The sequence below is a fragment of the Aethalodelphis obliquidens genome, unplaced genomic scaffold, assembly GCF_003676395.1.
Source record: "Aethalodelphis obliquidens isolate GAN/ISIS:26980383/991018 unplaced genomic scaffold, ASM367639v1 scaffold55, whole genome shotgun sequence".
NCBI classification, from domain to species: Eukaryota; Metazoa; Chordata; class Mammalia; order Artiodactyla; family Delphinidae; genus Aethalodelphis; species Aethalodelphis obliquidens.
This window is the reverse complement of record NW_020837999.1, coordinates 8107359-8129887: the sequence shown is the minus strand read 5'-3', so window position 1 is coordinate 8129887 and position 22529 is coordinate 8107359. Positions and strand designations below refer to the sequence as shown.

The 22529-nt window shown below is 38.5% G+C and overlaps 1 protein-coding gene and 1 non-coding gene across 9 annotated transcripts in view; one reads left to right on the top strand and one right to left on the bottom strand.

Moving 5' to 3' along the window:
• Window positions 1-8304, top strand: part of SUCO (SUN domain containing ossification factor) — a 76342-nt gene extending 68038 nt beyond the window's left edge. For 6 of the 8 annotated variants that reach the window (XM_027086301.1, XM_027086307.1, XM_027086304.1 and 3 more), the window contains 2 exons: window positions 5207-5262; window positions 6275-8304. In XM_027086301.1, the coding sequence (XP_026942102.1) occupies window positions 5207-5262; window positions 6275-6718 (500 nt within the window). In that variant the 3' untranslated portion in view covers window positions 6719-8304. Of the gene's footprint in view, window positions 1-5206; window positions 5263-5559; window positions 5682-6274 lie in introns of those variants that run through there. The other 2 variants (XM_027086305.1, XR_003428558.1) reach the window with 2 other exon arrangements.
• A 1415-nt stretch (window positions 8305-9719) lies between these two features.
• On the bottom strand, window positions 9720-9824 carry LOC113609304 (U6 spliceosomal RNA). Its single transcript, XR_003428587.1, has one exon. It is a non-coding gene; the product is annotated as a U6 spliceosomal RNA (small nuclear RNA).
• Between the last annotated feature and the right edge of the window lie 12705 nt (window positions 9825-22529).

Genomic DNA, 22529 nt, shown 5'->3' with positions numbered 1-22529 from the left:
ATATTCTGTTGTACAGATATAATCATGTTTTGTTTATTCATCTGTTGATGGGCATTTGGGTTGCTTCTACCTCTTGGCTATTGTGAAATAATACTGCTGTGAACATGAGTGTGCAAATAAATCTTTAAGACCTTGCTTTCAATTCTTCTGGATATATAGTTGACCCTTGAACAGTGCTGGAGTTAGGGGCACTGAGTCTCTGCGCAGTTGAAAATCCATGTATAATTTATAGTTGACCCTCCATATCCATGGTTCCTCCGTATCTGAGGTTCTGGATCCGCAGATTCAGCCAACCACATATTGTGTAGTACTGTAGTATTTACTGCTGAAAAAAATCCACGTTTAAGTTGACTCATGCAGTTCAAATCCACGTTGTTCAAGGGTCAACTATGTACTCAGATGGGATTGCTGGATCATATGGTAGTTCTATTTTTTGAAGAAACTTTACAGTGTTTGTCATAGTGGTTGCACCATTTTACAGTTCCACCAACAGTGCACAATGGTTCCAGATTTCTCCACATCCTCACCAGTACTTGTTTTCTATTTTGATAGTAGCCATCCTAATGTATGTGAGGTGATATCTCATTTTGCTTTTGATTTGTGTTTCTCTGATGATTAGTGATGTTGAGCATCTTTTCATGTGCTTGTTGGCCATTTATAAATCATCTATGAAGAAATGTCTATTCAAGTCCTTTGCTCATTTTTAAATCAGGTTATTTTTTGTTTAATTGTAAGAGTTCTATATATTCTGGATATCAATCCCTTATCAGATATATGATTTGCAGCTATATTCTCCCATTTTGTAGGTTGCGTTTTCACTCTGTTGATTGTGTCCTTTGATGGACAAAATTTTTTTAAGTTTGATATAGTCCCATTTGTCTATTTTTGCTTTTGTTGCTTGTACTTTAAATGTCACATCCAAGAAATCATTACCAAGGCCAATGTCATGAAGTTTTCCTTCTGTGTTTTCTTCTAGGAATTTTATAGTTTTAGGTTTTATGTTTAGATTCTTAATCCATTTTCAGTTAATTTTTGTATATGATGTAAGATAAGGGTTCAACTTCATTCTTTTGCATATAGATATCCAGTTTTCCCAGCACTATTTGTTGAAGAGACCATTCATTCCCCATTGAGTGGTCTTGCCACCCTTGTTGAAGATTATTTTACCATTTGTGAGAGGATTTATTCCTGGGCTCTTTTTTTTTTATTCCATTGGTCTGTATGTCTCTTTATACCAGTACCACACTGTTTTGATTACTGTAACTTTGTGATGTGTTTTGAAATCAGGCAGTGTGAGTCCTCTGTTTTTATTTTTTAAAAATTGTTTTGCCTATTTAAGATCACTTGGGATTTGATATGAATTTTAGGATGCATTTCAGCAAAAGAATGCTATTAGGATTTTGATAGGGATTATGCTTAATCTATAGATCGTTTTGGTAGTATGGACATCTTGACAATATGAAGTTCTCCAGTCATGAATGTGAGATGTCTTTCCATTTTTTTGTACCTTCTTTAATTTCTTTCATCAGTGTTTTGTAGTTTATACTTTGATTTACGTCTCTCACTTTTGTTGACCAGCCAGGTGGACCAAAATTGTTTTGATTTTTGTAAGACATTTTTATTATAAAATAAGTGAAATACAAAAAAGTGCACAAAACTGAAATGTACAACATGCAAAGTAATTATAAAGTGAACACCTGTGTAACTAACACCCAGATCAAGAAATAGAACAAGGCCAGCACTTTTGGCATTGCTCCTGTAGAGATAGCTACCTTGACTTTTGAAATAGTCATATTCTTCATTTTCTTAATAGTTTTACCATCAATGTTTGGATTCCTCAACAATATAATTTGATTTTTACCTGGTTTTGAGCTTTTGATAAATGGAATCATACCATATATACTTTTTTGTCTTTCTTTCAGCATTCTATTTGTGAGGTTCATATACATGATTATACTTCATTTTCAATATTGTATAGTATTTCAGTAACTGACTAAATCACAATGTAGTTATCCATTGTACTACTGTGTTGTTTACAGTTTGGGGCTATTACAGATAATGCTGCTGTAAACATTCCCTTTGTTTGTATACCGGCACATAGTTGCATGAGTTTCTCTAAGAATATTACCTAGATGTAAAATTGCTGGATTGTAGGGTATGCTTATCTACAAGTTATAAGATAATGGCAAACTTTTCCAAAGTGGTCATATCAGTTTATCCTTCCACCAGTACCATGAGAATTCCCATTATTCTATGTTTTTACCAGCACGCACTTAGAATTGTCAAATTTTAAAGTGTTTAACCTCATTGCAATTGTAATTTGCATTACCTGATTACTAGTGGGGCTGAGCATTTTTACTTATGCCGTTTATTCATTTGACTTTCCTGGGCATTAAAGGTTTTTGCCTGTTCTTTTACTGGGTTGTTTCTCTCTTTCATACTGGTTTATAGTTATTTTTAAGATTTGGATTCTAATTGTTAGTTGGTTAAATGTTGCAGATATCTTATTTCATGTAGATATCTATTTCACTCTTGACAACCTATTTTACATGGAGTCTTTTTTAAAAAAATATTTATTTATTTATGGCCGCATTGGGTCTTAGTTGTGGCACGTGGGATCTTTTGTGGCTGTGCACAGGCTTTGTCTAGTTGCAGCAAGCGGGGGCTGCTCTTCATTGCAGTGCGCGGGCTTCTCATTGCAGTGGCTTCTCTTATTGCAGAGCACCGGCACTAGGCATGCGGGCTTCAGTAGTTGCAGCACGTGGGCTCAGTAGCTCCATGGCAGGTGGGATCTTCCCAGACCAGGGTTCAAACCCATGTCCCCTGCATTGGCAGGTGGATTCTTAACCACTGCGCCACCAGGAAAGTCCCACAAGTCCCCTTTCAAATCACACTATACTACTTTGCAGGTAGTATGAATATTTTATAGTAACAAAATATTCCTAATTCCTCCCTTCAGTCCCTTATATAATTTGTCATTCTTTTTACTTCTATATAAGCATGTATAGTTACATAAGCATACCCAAATACATTGTTGCTATTATTGTTTTGAACAAGTTGTTATGTTATGGATTAAGAAAAGTTTTTATCTTACCTTCACTTACTCGTTCTCTGATACTCTTCCTTTTTTTATGCAGATCGGAGTTTCTGACCTGTATTATTTTCCTTTCTGAAGAACTACTTCTAACATTTCTTGCAAAAGCAGGTCTATTGGCAACAATTCGTCAATTTTAGCTTGCATCTTTGATTTTTTTGAAGTTTGTATATGAAATGCCTGGGTGTAGTAATTTTGGCATTTGTCTTTCTTGGTATTCTGAGTTTCCTGGATCTGTGGTTACTGTCAGACATTAATTTGGGGAAATTCTGTCATTATTACTTACAATATTCCTTCTGTTCCATTCTCCTACTCTTGTCTTTCTGTATTCTCATTACTCATATGTTACACCTTTTGTAGTTGTCCCGCGGTTTTTGGGTATTCTGTTCATTTTTTTAAAATTCGTTTTTCTCTTTACTTTTTAGTTTTGGAAATTTCTATTATCATATCCTCAGCCTCAGTTATTCTTTGCTCAGCTGTGTTCGGTCTACTAATGAACCCATCAGAGGCATTCTTCATTTCTGTTACCGTGTTTGATCTCTAGCATTTCTTTTTAATTCCTTTTTAGAATGTTTCTGCTTACATTATCTGTTCTTGGATGTTGTCTGCTTTTTTCCACTTAAGTCCTTAGTATATTAATCATGGTTTTTAAAAATTCCTGGTCTAATAATTTAAGCATTCCTTCCATATCTAACTCTGGTTCTAATGCACGTTTAGTCTTTTCAAACTGTGTTTGCCCCGTTTTAAATGCCTTAGAATTTTTTGTTGAAAGGGGAGTATAATGTACAAGTGGTCCCCAACTTATGATGGTTTGACTTCATTTTTCAACTTCACGACATGTGAAAGCAATATGCATTCAGTTAAAATAGTGCTTTGAATTTTGACCTTTCCCAGGCTAGTAATATGTGATGCTGGGCAGTGGCAGCAAGCTCTCAGGACAGAAATGACTTCTGTGTTCCACTTGACTGTCTGGGTTCCTACTTTTCCTTCAATTGTGGCCTGGAATTACTTACTTAGTCTTGACAGCCCTTCAGTGCTGTTAGTGATTTTTTTAAAAATTCATTTAATTGCTTGAGGTTGATCTGAAAACCATTTACAACCATTCCTAGAAGTACACGTCATGTTTTTTAAAAAAGCAATTTGAATGAGATTAGTAATCTGATAGAAATGACTATTTAAAGGAATCTTTGGATACTTTTATATATTTGATGACTTTCTCAACAAATTTCTAAGACAATGTAAATTATAATTCGTTGAATCATGTTATTAGTAGATTTCTGGTACATGAACTTTTATAATGAGTTTGCTACTTATAAACTTCTGCCTACATCAGACTATAAATCATTTACTTTTAGTGGGTTGAATAGGACTGAAGTCTCAGAGCGCCTCTTTTATATGCGTATTTATCTTGTCAGGATGGGGGTGGCATAGAGCTGTCGTGAATGTGCTTAAAGTAATGAAATTTCAGCAACCTAAGGCCAGTATTTCTAATTTACTCACCATGCCAGAGTGTTCATTCATTATTGCTTGATTGCTGATACTGCATATTCAAGCTATTTTAAGATTTTGGAGTTCATAGTTTTGATCACAATAAATCATAGTTTTGATCGCAGTAAATCATAGTAATAAACAATTAGAAAAAACTTCTTAGATCTCTTTTTGTATGTTCCTTTAACTGGCTTTCATACAGTCACAACTGCTTGTTGCACAGTTAACCCATATTTGCAACACAGTATAGTCTTCTGGAAAAATATTCAGATGATCTATAGGTTTGGTATTAGCTTACCTGGAATGTGATTTTTCTCATTACATATAAGAGGGTAGAGCTGGCCCAAACAAGGATCCTTACTATGTTGGCTGATAGCTGATAGCCAACACAGTAAGTTAAAAACTTAACTTATTTGATGATGATCAGTGAAGCCCAAAATAAGAATGGTGCCCTCTCCTAACTTATTGCTTTAGGCTTACTAATTTCAAGTGTATAAATATATGATATATATATATATATATATAAATTCATTGGTTCTGTTAATAATCATAAAGGGATAATATTTATAGTATTTAATCATAGTATAATCTACATTTTATGTCTGCTTTTTTTCTTACTTATAGTAGACCCAAATGATCTGTACATTGTAGAACCCCTCAAGTTCTCTCCAGAAAAAAAGGTAATGTTTTATTTCCTTTTAAGTATATTGGTGTGTTATGTGGGTGTAGATGAAGAAATAGGTTGAAAGTTTTAATATAACCTTTAAGTGGTCCTTAAACTTACTGTTTATTTTCAATCATGATAATGATGTAAATGTTTACAGGGGTCAGCAAACTATGACCCATAGGCTATATATGGCCTGTGGCCTGTTTTATAGGGGCCTGAAGCCATTTTTAAAGAGTTGTAAAATAAGAATATGCAGAGAGAGAGTATGTGACCTGAAAAGCCTAAAATATTTACTATCTGGCTTTTACAGAAAAAACTTGCTGACCCCTGGCTGATTGTCTGACATGCACTGATAATAAAGAATGACTCAGTGTGTGTGCTATTCCTGTAATCCTCACATCAACCTGAAGACGATACTCTCCCATTTTTTAAGTGAGAACACTGAAACTCAGAGTTTGTATCTTTTTAAATGACTCATTAAATAGGTGGCAAAAATCAGACTGTACTTAGGCTTTTTTGGTTACAAAGTGTGTGCTTTTTCCATTTTGCCTCTTAAAGTAAGTTGTCCTCATTTTGATTAGAGGTAATTGTCTCCAGGTGAAAGGACTTGGCCATTAGAACTTAACTATCTTGTAACTTGGGGAGGGAATTAAACCTATGAACCTTGGTGTTTTCATTTGGTAACCAGGGACAAAATATTGATACTCACCTTTCAGGGTTAGCAAGTAAGATACACATGAAAGCAACTAGAATGATGTCTGGCACATAATAGGCATTCAGATTTTAGTTATCGCCCCCTAATCTATATTCAGAGGTGGCAGATAAGAGTTTGACTGAGTAGTATTTACAAAATGAAAAGGTAATTATGGTATCTGTAAAGAACATAACAGTATGTCTTGCTATTTATAATACTCTTTTACTTTCCACCAGGAGAGGGCACTTTACTCCAGTAGCTCAGCTCTCTGAATTTGGTTAGGTAACTATTGGAGGTCTAATTCCTACCCTTTCTTTTCCTTGTGTTATAGAAGAAACGCTGCAAGTACAAAACTGAAAAAATTGAGACCATAAAGCCAGCACATCCATTGCACCCTATAGCCAATGGCGACATAAAAGGAAGAAAGCCTTTTACGAACCAGAGAGATTTTTCTAATATGGGAGAAGTTTATCACTCTTCTTATAAGGGTCCTCCGTCTGAAGGAAGCTCAGAAACTTCATCACAGTCAGAAGAGTCTTATTTTTGTGGCATTTCAGCTTGCACAAGTCTGTGCAATGGACAGTCCCAAAAGACAAAAACTGAGAAGAGGGCTTTGAAACGAAGGCGGTCTAAAGTCCAAGACCAAGGAAAATTGATAAAAACTCTCATACAGACTAAGTCAGGATCATTGCCAAGCCTGCATGACATAATCAAAGGAAACAAAGAGATCACCGTGGGAACACTTGGTGTTACAGCAGTCTCGGGACATATTTAAAATTAATCGAACTTTTCATACTGGAGACTTTTGTTGTTGTTCTTTGAAGAACAGTCTGTGGTATTTGAAGGGTTTGGGGGAGGGAGAAAATATTACTGGGAAAAGTATTCAGAAATTATGATTCCTGCCTTTTTAAAAAGTAGGTGGGATTGTGTCAATCTTGGTTAGTGAGCTGCAGTTTTACAAGGCTGATCACTTCCTACAAGGACAATGGTAGACATTTTATAAAGATTTTTTTCACAGATTAATTACTGGGACAAAAGTAATTTGGAAGCCCAGTTCCTTGGGTGGGATAGGAATGAAAGCCTAAACCTCTTCCTTTAGCTTTGTTCCTACTTCTTGCACCTTCCCATATTTATGTGCCTTTTGTCTATTTATAATGCCACTGGAAGAGGAGGGAGAACTTTTCCTGTCGTCATTTGATTTCTTTTATAACTTTGTTAGTTTTTTGAAGCTGCAAACACTACAAGGCTTTAATGTGATCCGCGCCTGGAGTTCAGTAAAGATCAGTAAAGACAGTGTAAAGATCCTAAAGACTTGGCCAACTAGACCTCTGTTTAGCAAACTCACTTGAAACAGACACTTGATGGAATTTTTGCATCTGTTCTTTTAGGTAAGTGGTGATGCTTTTGATGTTATTTTCATTTAACTTATTCACACTAGTTTTCTTTGGTTACTAATTCAATGAGAAGGGAAAGAAAAAAACGACAGGATCTTTTCTTGAAAATAACTAGTACTTGCAAATAATTGTTTTATAAACTCACCTTTTAAACACATTTAGCCACTTTTAAGGGTTTTCTTTAGCTACATTACATTTTCAACATTCACAATAAGCACTAATCCTCCCAACTTTCAGATCACTGTTTTCTCTTACAAATGGCAAATTTAAAGGTTTGTCAAAAGAGTCCAGGTCTCATAATCACTGCCTATGTATATATGCACAGAACCAGCTAGTGAGTTTGTCAAGCCTTGTCTAATTGGTCAAGTCTAAAGGGATTATTATTCCTTGATGTTTGCTTTGTACTGGCTACAAATGTGCAGAGATATACATGTGTGATGTCAATGGGTTTGTCTTCGTCTTTTTTCTTTAAAAATAATTGGCAGTGACTGTATTTGAATCAAATGATTTCTTAAGTATGTGTTTGTACAGTAATGAGTGAAAGTGGAAAGTTTCTTTTTGAAAGGGAGAGAATTGACCGTTTTGTGTTGCAAGATTTAAGTTATTGAGCACTTTTAGTAATAACTGTTTTTCAACTTGTCTAATACCTTTCTGGGGGTATTGGTTGTAATGTGACTTATTTAAAGCCTCTTTTGTTTAAGTTGCTGCTTTAGGTTAACAGTATGTTTTAGATGATTTAAAATTTTTTCCAATCTGTACAATTAGCCATTCAGAGCAAGAGGGCCTGATTGTATAGAAACCCATTGAAAAGAGGTCCAGATGAGAGCAGAGGTAGAGCGGGAAGTTACACCATCTGTGTGCAGCATCCAGCGTTGTGGAAAGAAGACTTTCAATATGTAACTACGGAGCTGTAGTGCCATTAGAAACTGTGAATTTCCAAATAAATCTGAACACTTGTCTTTATTAATTACTGGCTCTTCTGTTCTTTGAAGGAGAACTTTTACAAACTTGTTACTCTGAACAGATTTGTTTTTGCCACTTTTAAAGTTAAATACAGCAGCATCCTGTTAAATAATTAGTCACATTTCAGCCAACTACAAACTGATTGAACTTTGACAGAAACATTTTGTTCCCTATACAGTCAGAATTTAACCATTTCAAACACTGAAATGAGCGTTTTGAATATTTAGTAGACTACGTTTATGTGCTTTTCTCTTATTAGGTGCCATCTTTAAGACTACTAATTGTTAATTTTTTCCATATATAAACATGGCATAACATTTTACAATTTGGGGTTTATTTTTCCTCTCTGAGATTATACTTACATGAGGGGAAAACATGAAAATTCTTGCCAATAATAGATTTGTGACTGGCGAGAAGCAAAGCTATACGTGTGTGTGTGTATGTGTGTGTGTGTGTGTATATATATATATATATATAAAATAGGCTTTCAATGTTCCTTGGTAGTCAACTTTATTTTATTTCTTCTAATATTAAGTAAAGCATTAAAACAGTAAGAAATAAGAAGAAACGAAGGGATCTGTAAGAGCAAGAACACAAAGTAAAGTTCTTATAATTGGATTTTTAAAAATAGAGTTATATAATTTGAGGAATGAAATAGTTTTATAAGGTAAGGTTTGGCACAGAAAGACAGCTGTTCTCTATTCTCTGCCACTACACGTCCCTCACACCCCAGCCTTTCCCCCATCAAGGGTTCCTTGCTCCCCAGCAGCAACCATTTTCAACTCTGTATCTCCAGTTACTGTGCTTATTTTGCCACTTACTGATTTGCCAGTTTTTGATGTGTCCCCAGTGAATATATAAACTTGTCGGCACGAATATGAAGTAGATATAAACTTATATTTGTTAACCTGGTTGAACAAATTTAAGATCACAGTATAATAAGCAACATGTCTATTTAGAAATATGTTTTAACTCTCTATTTCATAGAACAAAGTTACTTAAAAGCCTCATGCTTTTCCCCAACTTTTTAACTTGAGAAATTTCAAATCCATAGAAAACGTGAATTCCCATGCACTGTTACCCAGGTTCAACAATTAGCATTTGTAGTTTTCTTTTTATACATACATACACATGTATTAAACACATTTTTTGGGTGAGCCCTTTGAAAGTTAAAAGATATCATGCTCTTAACCCCTGAATACTTACGCATGTGTTTTCTAAGAATAAGAACATTCACCTACATGACCATAATACTAGTATCACACCTGAGAGTCAGTAATTCCCTAATATCTAATACACACTCCATGATCAGATTTCTCCACAGGTCCACATGCATACTCTTTCCTTCCTTTTCCTTTCCTTCTTCCTTTACCAAGGGCCAGTCAAGTTTGATTTGGTTTCATTGTCTAGTTTCTTTTAAAATGTACAGATTGCTTTATGACTTTGCATGTCTTCCTTGTGTAAGGGCCATACTTACTTTCTCTGAATCATTCCAGTTTTAGTGTCTGAGCTACCAAAGTGGCTATTAAGAGCTTTTCTAGTGATGTATCAACACTGTCACTATAAATTTTATCCCAACCCACAAGTATTCATTTATATGACATTAAGACATTAAAAATAATCCTATTGGAACATGTATTATACTCCACTGCACTATACTCCACTTAGTCTATTACTTTCAAAATTAATCTTTAGAATATTTGTTTACAACAGAGTTCATCACTTGCTTTTATAAGGTCATACACCCTAGACTACCAACTTGGCATTCCATTTTTTTGACAAATCAAGATATTGAAAACCCAAACAAATACCTTCTGTTATAAAACTTGTAAAATAAGTCTTTTTGAGCAAACAGAAGCATTTGTGATTTTTAAGTTTATAAGGGATAAAAACCAAGTTTTACACCCAGAATAGTTCCCCATGTAGGTGGTGTACTATCCCACTTAAGAGCAGGTGTTTAAATCATACTGCCTAGTTTCATATTTGTTCTCTATCTCTTGAGTTTGGCATTAGACAAAATCACAATCAGTCATAATCTCATTAAGCATCAGACTTCTCACCTGTAAATATGTGTAACAGCACCTATTTCAGATAATTGTTCTGAAGATCAGTCATGCTTATACATGTAAAACTATCATGTGCCTAGCATGTAGTACACACAATGTTAGCTATTAATGTTTTGATGCTCAGAGTGAGATCTCATCCCTTTGTCTCTGAGCATCAACCAGCAGGTGTAAGACTGTCCTCTCCAGCCTCAGTCTACAACCACCATCCATTAGCAGGGTCAGCAGGGAGCTTTGAGCCAGATGTGCTCTGAGTAAGATTCCACCCTCAGTGCTTCCATTGCAGGCGTCAATAAGTCACTCCAGAGCTCTGCAGGGCCCCTGGAAAGACCTTGCTACCCCTTGTTATAAGGCCTTGCCACAATTTTATGCCTCAAAACCATTAAGGCAAATTTCATATGCCTTTGATTCCTATTAATTTTATCACCACAAGAAACCCCATATGGCTCTTCACATCCTTCTTTCTGGACCCATGTTCCTTCACCAACGCCTAAAAACACTTCCCCTGTGCCCTCTGGAACTCAAAAGTCAGTCATCAGTAAAATTTTCTAAATCTTTAACTTCTTTCAACCTTCTCTTCACCTCCTTATTCTAACTGAAACTACTTTCCTTGAATCCTTTCCAGGAGGTCACTTTTTTTCTTCCTGACTGCCTCATACCACTCGACCTAGAGGTAGAATAGATGGTCTCCTTAATCTTCAGTGCCTAAAACGCCTCACTTTGTATCTTATATTGACAAACTCTAGCATCTACTCTTTCTCCTCGTTGCAAGTGAACCCCTGTTTTCTCTCACCCTCTCTCATCTTCCTTCATGGGGTCACTGTCATTCTAATACTGTTTCTGTCATAATCCTTGATTTCAATGTCTACACATTATTTTTTCTAGTTTCTCACTTCTTTGCCTTCTTTCCCCTAAGATCTTGTTCTCCAGCCTGTATTAGCCACTTAACTCCCATGATTAAATCCTAGTGTTTATCACTGTCAATATCCATAATCCTTAATACCAATTTCAAGCACCCAACTCTGAACACCTCCTATTTTTCTAGCTCATGCCCCCTCACACCCTAACTCTAACAATTCTTCGATTTCACCTAATCCTACAGTCCATTGGTCATACTGATAAGAACAGAGTAAAGGGACAAAGTAGGTGATTAAATAGATAATCCCACTAAGGGAGCATAAGAAAAATGTATGGGAGACCCCTGTAAGTTAATGATCACTCAAGAAAGCAGGTTTGCCTAACCACAAAACCAAGCAGGCTTCCTTAAAAACAAAACCATGCAATAGTCATGAGACATGCCCTACAACAATAAAACGATGATGGCTTTCTTAAGTTCCCTTTACACCCTGGTCTTTCTTGTCCCACTCCCAAATCACTTTTCTTTCACTCAAAAGAAAGTTCTCTTTCCTATAGGGGAGGGAAAAAAATGACACTTTCAAAATATTTTCAAATGAACCTTATTCTTCATTAGGGCAAAGGCAATGCTTCCTATCTTTGTCCTTGACTTCCAAGAATGGCTGAATGATGGACTTCCCTTTTACCATTTCAACTCAACACCCTTAAAAGTCAACAGCAATGGAAGAGGAATCAAGATGGTGGGGCAGTAGGATGTGGAGCTTACCTCTTCCCACAGATACAGCAAAAACACATCTACAAGTGGAATGATTCACACAGAATATCTACTGAATGCTGGCAGAAGACCTCAGACTTCCAAAAGGGCAAGAAAACTTCCATGTAACTGGGTAGGACAAAAGAAAAAAGAAAAAAAGAGAAGGAATTGGGACAGGACCTGCACCCCAGGGAGGGAGATGTGAAGGAGGAAAGGTTCCCCCACCATGGGAAATCCCCTCAATGGTGGGGAGACCAGCCTGGATGGAGGGGGAGCCATAGAGCCTCGGAGGAGAGTGCAGCAACCAGTTTGTGGAAGGACCTGCACAGATGGTCAGTACCTCTGCCCTGTGCTCCCCAGCCTGGGACGCTTGTATGCTGGTGTGGGCGGGGCTGGGTGCTGAAGGTCGAGCTTCAGATGTCAGACCCAGGGATAGGACCAGGTTAGCTGCATGCAGACAGCCTGAAAAGGTTGGAGAGTGACAACTGAGTGTGCACTCAGAAGAGACCTGGGCCCACCAGAGAGGCAAAACACCACTGTTGGGGGGCACTTGAGAAGACGGGCAGGACTGCCATAGGAGCTTCTTTTCCTACCTGTGGGCTCTCAGGCAACAAGGCACCACTTACACAAGTTCTGGGGGCAGGTGCAAGCTGCTGCCACCATCTTGGGCTCCAGAGACAGACATGGGCCACTGCCACAGCTAGTGGACCGGCTAGCAGGTGCCACTTGCTGTCCTGGCGGGGAGAGTTGCACAGCCCGCCACTACCACTGTGAGACCCGTGGGTGGGCGCCGATTGCTGCCACCACCATATGGGGAGCGCGCACAGGCCATGAGCAGGCACCAATTGCTGTTCCTACTGTCCTGCAAGTAGGTAGGTTATTGCTGCCACTAAGAGACACAAGAGCAGGCGCCATCTGCTGCCCCTACTGTCCTGGGACTGCATGGGCCACTGCTGCCACTGGGAGACCTGGGAGCGGGTGCTGATCAATGTCCCCGCCATACCAGGAGTGTGCACAGGCCACCGTGCCTGCACACGTCATATCAAGAGGATAAGAGCCAGCACACACACTGTGGAAAGAGGCAACAATCATCCAAACTAAAAGCAGCCCCTTGATTCCAGACAAGATGGCAGGGCTACGTAGAAGGACGTGAACTCATCTCCTCTCAGTAAAACACCAAAATTACAACTAACAACTTAATTACCATTGACAAAAAAGACTGGAACCCACCAGAAAAGATACTTCACATCCAAAGACAAAGAAGAAGCCACAACAAGACGGTAGGAGGGGCACTTCCACGATATAAGACAGATTCCATACCCGCCAGCTGGGCAACCCAAAAACTGGAAAATAATTATATTGCAGAGGTTCTCCCACAGGAGTGAGTTCTGAGCCTCATATCAGGCTCCCCAGCCTGAGGGTCTGGCCACAGTAGGAGGAGCCCCCAGAGCATTTGGCTTTGAAGGCCAGTGGGGCTTGAGTGCAGGAGCTCCACAGGACTGGGGGAAACGGAGGTTCCACTTTTGGAGGGTGCACACAAGATTTTACGTGCACTGGGACCCAGCACAAAGCAGTGACTCCATAGGAGCTTGGGCTAGACCTATCTGTGGGTCTTGGAGGGTCTCCTGGTGAGGCATGGGTCAGCTGTGGCTCACTGAGGGCAAGGACACTGGTGGCGGAAGTCCCAAGGAATATTAATCGGCATGAGATTTCCTGGAGGTCTCCATTTTGGCACTGAGACCCGACCCCACCCAACAGCCTGCAGGCTCAAGTGCTGGGATAACTACAGGCCAAACAAACAGCAGGGGGGAACACAGCCCCACCCATCCGCTGACAGGCACCTAAAGTTGTACTGAGCTCACAGCCACCTCTAAATACACCCCTTGACATGGCCCTGCCCACCAGAGGGACAAAACCCAGCACCACCCACCAGTGGGCAGGCACCAGTCCTTCCCACCAGGAACCCTGCACAAGCCTCTGGACCAACGTCACCCACCAGGGGACAGACACCAGAAGCAAGAGGAAATACAATCCTGCAGCCTGCAGAAAGGAGACCACAAACACAGAAAATTAGACAAAGTGAGACGGCAGAGAAATATGTTCCAGACAAAGAAACAGGATAAAACCCCAGAAGAACAACTAAGTGAAGTGGAGATAGGCAATCTACCTGAAAAAGAATTCAGAGTAATGATAGTAAAGATGATCCAATATCTCAGAAAAAGAATGGAGGCACAGACTGAGAAGATGCAAGAAATGTATAACAAAGATCTAGAAGGTTTAAACAATAAACAAACAGATGAATAATACAATAATTGAAATGAAAAACACACTGGAAGGAACCAATGCCAGAATAAATGAGGCAGAAGAAGGAATAAGTGAGCTGAAAAACATAGTGGTGGAAACCACCGCTGCAGAACAGAAAAAAGAAAATAGAATGAAAAGAAATAAGGACAGTCTTAGAGACTACTGGGACAACATTAAACACACAAACATTCACATTATAGGGGTCCCAGAAGGAAGAGAGAGAGAGAAAGGGCCCGAGAATATTTGAAGAGATTATAACCGGAAACTTACCTAACATGAGAAAGGAAACACTCGAATCTAGGAAGGAGAGAGAGTCCCATGCAGGATAAACCCAAGGAGGAACACGTCAAGACACGTATTAATCAAACTGACAAAAATTAAAGACAAAAAAATATTGAGAGTAACAAGGGAAAAGCAACAAATTACAAGGGAATCTCCATAAGGTTATCAGCTGAATTTTCAGCAGAAACCCTGCAGGCCAGAAGGGAGTGGCACAATATATTTAAAGTGATGAAAGGGAAAAACCTAAAACCAAGAATACTCTACCCAGCAAGGCTCTCATTCAGATTTGATGGAGAAATCAAAAGCTTTACAGAAAAGCAAAAGCTAAGAGAATTCAGCACCACCAAACCAGCTTTACAACAAATGCTAAAGCAATTTCTCTAGGAGGAAAAGAAAAGGCTACAACTAAAAACAAGAAAATTACAAATGAAAAAGCTCACCAGTAAAGGCAAACAAAGTAAAGGTATGAAATCATCTGCACACAAATATGATATCAAAACCAGCAATCATGAGAAGAGGAGAGTACAAATGCAGGATATTGGAAATACATTTGAAATTAAGAGATTACCAACTTAAAACTATCTTGTATCTATACAGACTGCTATATCAAAACTTCATGGGAATGCAAACCTAAAATCTACAATAGATACACACACACAAAAGAAAAACCCATCCAAACACAACACTAGAGATAGTCATCAAATCAAGAGAGGAAGGGAAGAGAAAAGACCTACAAAAGCACATCCAAAACAATTAACAAAATGGCAATAAGAACATACATATCAATAATTACCTTAAATGTAAACGGATTAAGTGCTCCAACCAAGAGATATAGAATGGCTGAATGGATACAAAAACAAGACCCGTATATTTACTGTCTACAAGAGACCCACTTCAGATCTTAGGGACACATACGGACTGAAAGTAAGGGGATGGAAAAAATGTGTTCCATGCAAATGGAAATCAAAACAAAGTTGGAGTAACAATACTCATATGTTTACTCATAAAGTAAACAATATTTTTTTAAATAAAGACTTACAAGAGAAAAAGAATAATGATTAAGGGATCAATCCAAGAAGAAGATATAACAAATGTAAATATATATGCACCCAACATAGGAGCACTTCAACATAAGGCAAATGCTAACAGCCATAAAAGGAGAAAATCGATAGTAACACAATAATAGTGGGAGATTTAACACCCCACTTTCATCAACAGACAGGTCATCCAGACAGAAAAATCAATAAGGAAACACAGGCCTTAAATGACACATAAGACCAGATGGTCTTAACTGATATTTATAGAACATTCCATCCGAAAGCAGCAGAATATAATTCGTCTCAAGTGCACATGGAACATTCTCCAGAATAGGTCACATCTGTGCTACAAGTCAAGCCTCAGGAAATGTAAGAAAATTGAAACCATATCAACTATCTTTTCCGACAACAACACTGAGATTAGAAATCAATCAGAAGGAAGAAAAATATAAAAACCACAGACACATGGAGGCTAAACAATATGTTACTGAACAAGCAATGGGTCACTGAAGAAATCAAAGAGGAAATCACAAAATACCTAGAGACAAATGGTAATGAAAACACAACAAACCAAAACCTAATCATGGGATGCAGCAAAAGCAGTTCTAAGAGGAAAGTTTATAGCAGTACAATCTTACCTCAGGAAACAAGAAAAATTTCAAATAAACAACCTAAACTTACACCTAAACCAACTAGAGAAATAAGAACAAACAAAACCCAAAGTTAGTTAAGGAAAGAAATCATAAAGACCAGAGCAGAAATAAATGAAATAGAGACATAGCAAAGATCAATGAAACTAAAAGCTGGTTCTTTGAAAAGATAAACAAAATTGATAAACCTTTAGCCAGACTCATCAAGAAAAAACGGGAGAGATCTCAAATCAATAAAATTAGAAATGAAAAAGGAGAAGTTACAACTTACACCATAGAAATACAAAGGATCATAAGAGACTTTTATAAGCAACTATATGCCAATAAAATGGACAATGTAGAAGAAATGGACAAATTCTTAGAAAGGTACACCTTTCCAAGACTGAACCAGGAAGAAATAGAAAACATGAACAGACCAATCACAAACACTGAAATTAAAACTGTGATTAAAAAATTTCCAACAAACCCAAGTCCAGGACCAGATGGCTTCACAGGCAAATTCTATCAAACATTTAGAGAAGAGTTAACACCTATCCATTTGGAACTCCTCGCACAGGAAGGAACACTCCCATTCTATGAGGCCACCAATATGCTGATATCAAAACAAAACAAATATACCACAAAAAAAGAGAATTACAGGCCAATATCACTAACGAAAATAGAGGCAAACATCTTCAACTAAGTGCCAGCAAACAACTCCAACAATTTGGTGAAAGGATCATACACCACACTCAACTGGGATTTTTCCCACTGATGTAAGGATTCTTCAGTAGCTGAAAATCAATCAGCGTGATATACCACATTAACAAATTGAAGAATAAAAACTGTACAATCATGTCAATTGAGGCAGAAAAAGCTTTTGACAAAATTCAGCATCCAGTTATAATAAAAAGTCTCCGGAAAGCGGGCATAGAGGGAATCTAACTCTACATAATAAAACGCCATATATGACAAACCCACAGCTAACATCATTCTCAATGGTGAAAAGCTGAAAGCATTTTCTCTAAGATCAGGAATGAGACAAGGATGTCCACTCTCACCACTTTTATTCATAGTTTTGGAAGTCCTAGCCGTGGAAATTGACAAGAAATAAAAGGAAACCAAATTGGGAAAGAAGAAGTAACACTTTCATTGTTTGAAAATGACATGATACTATACAGAGAAAATCCTAAAGACACTACCAAAAAACTACTAGAGCTCAGTGAATTTGGTAAAGATGCAGGATACAAAATTAATACACAGAAATCTCTTGCATCCCTATACGTTAACAAGAAAAGATCAGAAAGAAAAATTAAGGAGACAATCCTACTTACCATCACATAAAAAAGAATAAAATACCTAGGAATAAGCCTACCTAAGGAGGCAAAAAACCTGTACTCCTGAAACTATAAGACGTTGATGAAAGGAACTGAAGATGACAGAAACAGATGGAAAGATATACCATATTCTTGGATTGGAAGAATCAATATTGTCAAAATGACTATACTACCCAATCCATAAGGCAATCCATAGATACAATGCTATCCCTATCAAATTACCAATAGCATTTTTCACAGAACTAGAACAAAATTTTAAAATTTGCCTGGGAACACAAAAGACCCCAAATAGCCAAAACAATCTTAAGCAGAACAGAGTTGTAGGAATCACTGACTTCAGGCTATACTACAAAGCTACAGTCATAAGAACAGTATGGTACCGGCACAAAAACAGACACAGAGATTAATGGAATAGGATAGAAAGCCCAGAAATAACCCCCTGCACTTATGGTCAATCAATCTATTACAAAGGAAGCAAGAATATACAGTGGTTTTTCAAAGACAGTCCCTTCAATAAGTGGTGCTGGGAAAACTGGACAGCTACATATAAAAGAATGAATTTAGGAGTCTTCCAGGAAGACGGTGGAAGAGTAAGATGCGGAGATCACCTTCCTCCCCACAGATACACCAGAAATACATCTACACGTGAACAACTACAGAACACCTACTGAACGCTGGCAGAAGACCTCCCAAAAGGCAAGAAACTCCCCACGTACAGGATAAAAGAAAAAAGAATAAACAGAGACAAAAGGATAGGGATGGGACCTGCACCAGTGGGAGGGAACTGTGAAGGAGGAAAGGTTTCCACACACTAGGAAGCTCCTCCGCGGGTGGAGACTGTGGGAGGCAGAGGGGGAAAGCTTCAGAGCCACAGAGGAGAGCACAGCAACAGGGGTGTGGAGGGCGAAGCGGAGAGATTCCCACACAGAGGATCGGTGCCGACTGGCATTCACCAGCTCGAGAGGCTTGTCTGCTCACCTGGGGTGGGCGGGGCTGGGAGCTGAGGCTCGGGCTTCGGTCGGAGCGCTGGGAGAGGACTGGGGTTGGCGGCGTGAACACAGACTGCAGGGGGTTAGTGCGCCATGGCTAGCTGGGAGGGAGTCTGGGGAAAAGTCTGGACCTGCCAAAGAGGCAAGAAACTTTTTCTTCCCTATTTGTTTCCTGGTGCGCTAGGAGAGGGAATTAAGAGTGCTGCTTAAAGGAGCTCCAGAGACGGCTGCGAGCTGCAGCTAGAAGCGCGGACCCCAGAGACGGGCATAAGACGCTAAGGCTGTTGCTGCCGCCACCAAGAAGCCTGTGTGCGAGCACAGGTCACTATCCACACCCTGCTTCAGGGGAGCCTGTGCAGCCCGCCACTGCCAGGATCCCGGGAACCAGGGACAACTTCCCCGGGAGAACGCACGGTGTGCCTCAGGCTGCTGCAACGTCACGCCGGCCTGTGCCGCCACAGGCTCGCCCCGCACTCCGTACACCTCCCTGACTCCAGCCTGAGCAAGCCAGAGTCCCCGAAGCAGCTGCCCCTTTAACCCCATACTGTCTGAGCGAAGAACAGACGCCTTCTGGAGACCTACACACAGAGGCAGGGCCAAATCCAAAGCTGAGCCCTGGGAGCTGTGAGAACAAAGAAGAGAAAAGGAAACCTCACCCAGCAGCCTCAGAAGCATCGGATTAAAGCTCCACAATCAACGTGATGTACCCTGCATCTGTGGAATACCTGAATAGACAACGAATAATCCCAAATTGAGGAGGTGGGCTTTGAGAGCAACATTTATGATTTTTTCCCCTTTTCCTCTTTTTGTGACTGTGTATGTGTATGCTTCTGTGTGAGATTTTGTCTGTATAGCTTTGCTTCCACCATTTGTCCTAGGGTTCTACCCATCCATTTTTTTATTTTATTTTTCTTAATAATTATTTTTATTTTAATAACTTAATTTTATTTTAGCTTATTTTATTTTACTTTATCTTCTTTCTTTTGTTCTTTCCTTCCTTCCCTCCTTTAGACAACGAATCATCCCAATTTGAGGAGGTGGACTTTAAGAGCAAGATTTATGATTTTTTCCCCTTTTCCTCTTTTTGTGAGTCTGTATGTGCATGTGTATGTGCATGCCTCTGTGTGAGATTTTGTCTGTATAGCTTTGCTTTCACCATTTGTCCTAGGGTTCTATATGACCATTTTTTAAAAAAAAAAATTTTCTTAATTATTTTTTATTTTAATAACTTTATTTAATTTTATCTTACTTTATTTTATTTTACTTTATCTTCTTTTTTTTCTTTCTTCCTTCCTTCCCTCCTTCCTTCCTTCCTCCCTCCCTCCCTCCCTCCTTTCTTTCTTTCTTTCCTTCCTTCTTTCTTTCTACTTCTACTAATTCTTTCTTTCTACTTTTTCTCCCTTTTATTCTGAGCCGTGTGGGTGAAAGGCTCTTGGTGCTGCAGCCAGGAGTCGGTGCTGTGCCTCTGAGGTGGGAGAGCCAACTTCAGGACACTGGTCCACAAGAGACCTCCCAGCTCTACATAATATCAAATGGCGAAAATCTCCCAGAGATCTCCATCTCAACACCAGCACCCAGCTTCACTCAGTGACCAGCAAGCTACAGTGCTGGACACCCTATGCCAAATAACTAGCAAGACAGGAACACAACCCCACCCATTAGCAGAGAGGCTGCCTAAAATCATAATAAGTCCACAGACACCACAAAACACACTAAGAGATGTGGACTTGCCCACGAGAAAGACAAGATCCAGCCTCATCCACCAGAACACAGGCACTAGTCCCCTCCACCAGGAAGACTACACAACCCACTGAACCAACCTTAGCCACTGGGACAGACACCAAAAACAACGGGAACTACGAACCTGCAGCCTGCAAAAAGGAGACCCCAAACACAGTAAGATAAGTAAAATGAGAAGGCAGAAAAACACACAGCAATTGAAGGAGCAAGATAAAAACCCACCAGACCTAACAAATGAAGAGGAAATAGGCAGTCTACCTGAAAAAGAATTCAGAATAATGATAGTAAAGATGATCCAAAATCTTGGAAATAGAATAGACAAAATGCAAGAAACATTTAACAAGGACCTGGAAGAACTGAAGTTGAAACAAGCAATGATGAACAACACAATAAATGAAATTAAAAATACTCTAGATAGGATCAATAGCAGAATAACTGAGGGAGAAGAACAGATAAGTGACCTGAAAGATAAAATAGTGGAAATAACTACTGCAGAGCAGAATAAAGAAAAAAGAATCAAAAGAAATGAGGACAGTCTCACAGACTTCTGGGACAATATTAAATGCACCAACATTCGAATTATAGGGGTTCCAGAAGAAGAAGAGAAAAAGAAAGGGACTGAAAAAATATTTGAAGAGATTATAGTTGAAAACTTCCCTAATATGGGAAAGGAAATAGTTAATCAAGTCCAGGAAGCACAGAGGGTCCCATACAGCATAAATCAAAGGAGAAACACGCCAAGACACATATTAATCAAACTGTCAAAAATTAAATACAAAGAAAACATATTAAAAGCAGCAAGGGAAAAACAACAAGTAACACACAAGGGAATCCCCATAAGGTTAACCGCTCATCTTTCAGCAGAAATTCTGCAAGCCAGAAGGGACTGGCAGGACATATTTAAAGTGATGAAGGAGAAAAGTCTGCAACCAAGATTACCCAGCAAGGATCTCCTATAGATTTGTTGGAGAAATTAAAACCTTTACAGACAAGAAAAAGCTGAGAGAGTTCAGCACCACCAAACCAGCTTTACAACAAATGCTAAAGGATCTTCTCTAGGCAAGAAAAACAAGAGAAGGAAAAGACCTACAATAACGAACCCATAACAATTAAGAAAATGGGAAGAGGAACATACATATCGATAATTACCTTAAATGTAAATGGACTAAATACTCCCACCAAAAGACACAGATTGGCGGAATGCATACAAAAACAAGACCCATATATATGCTGTCTACAAGAGACCCACCTCAGACCTAGAGACACATACAGACTGAAAGTAAGGGAATGGAAAAAGATATTCCATGCAAGTGGAAAGCAAAAGAAAGCTGGAGTAGCAATTCTCATACCACACAAAATAGACTTGAAAATAAAGACTATTATAAGAGACAAAGAAAGACACTACATAATGATCAAGGGATTAACCAAGAAGAAGATATAACAATTGTAAATATTTATGCACCCAACATAGGAGCACCTCAATACATAAGGGAAGTACTAACAGCCATAAAAGGGGAAATTGACAGTACCAAATTCATAGTAGGGGACTTTAACACCCCACTTTCAACAATGGACAGATCATCCAAAATGAAAATAAATAAGGAATATTTATTCCTTATTTACATATATAATATATATATATATTATATAAATAAGAAAACACAAATAAGATGGATTTAATTGATATTTATAGGACATTCCATACAAAAACAACAGAATACACATTTTTCTCAAGGGGTCATGGAACATTGTCCAGAATAGATCATATCTTGGAACAAATCAAGCATTGGAAAATTAAAGAAAATTGAAATTGTATCAAGAATGTTTCCGACCACAACACTATGAGACTAGATACCAATTACAGGAAAAGATCTGTAAAAAATACAAACACAAGGAGGCAAAACAATACATTACTTAATAACAAAATGATCACTGAAGAAATCAAAGAATAAATAAAAAAATACCTAGAAACAAATGACAATGGAGACACGACGACCCAAAACCTATGGGATGCAGCAAAAGCAGTTCTAAGTGGGAAATTCATTGCAATACAAGCCCACTTAAAGAAACAGGAAACATCTCGAATAAACAACCTAACCTTGCACCAAAAGCAACTAGAGAAAGAAGGACAAAAAACCCCCCAACCTTAGCAGAAGGAAAAAAATCATAAAAAAAAGATTAGAAACAACTGAAAAAGAAATGAAGGAAACGATAGCAAAGATCAATAAAACTATAAGCT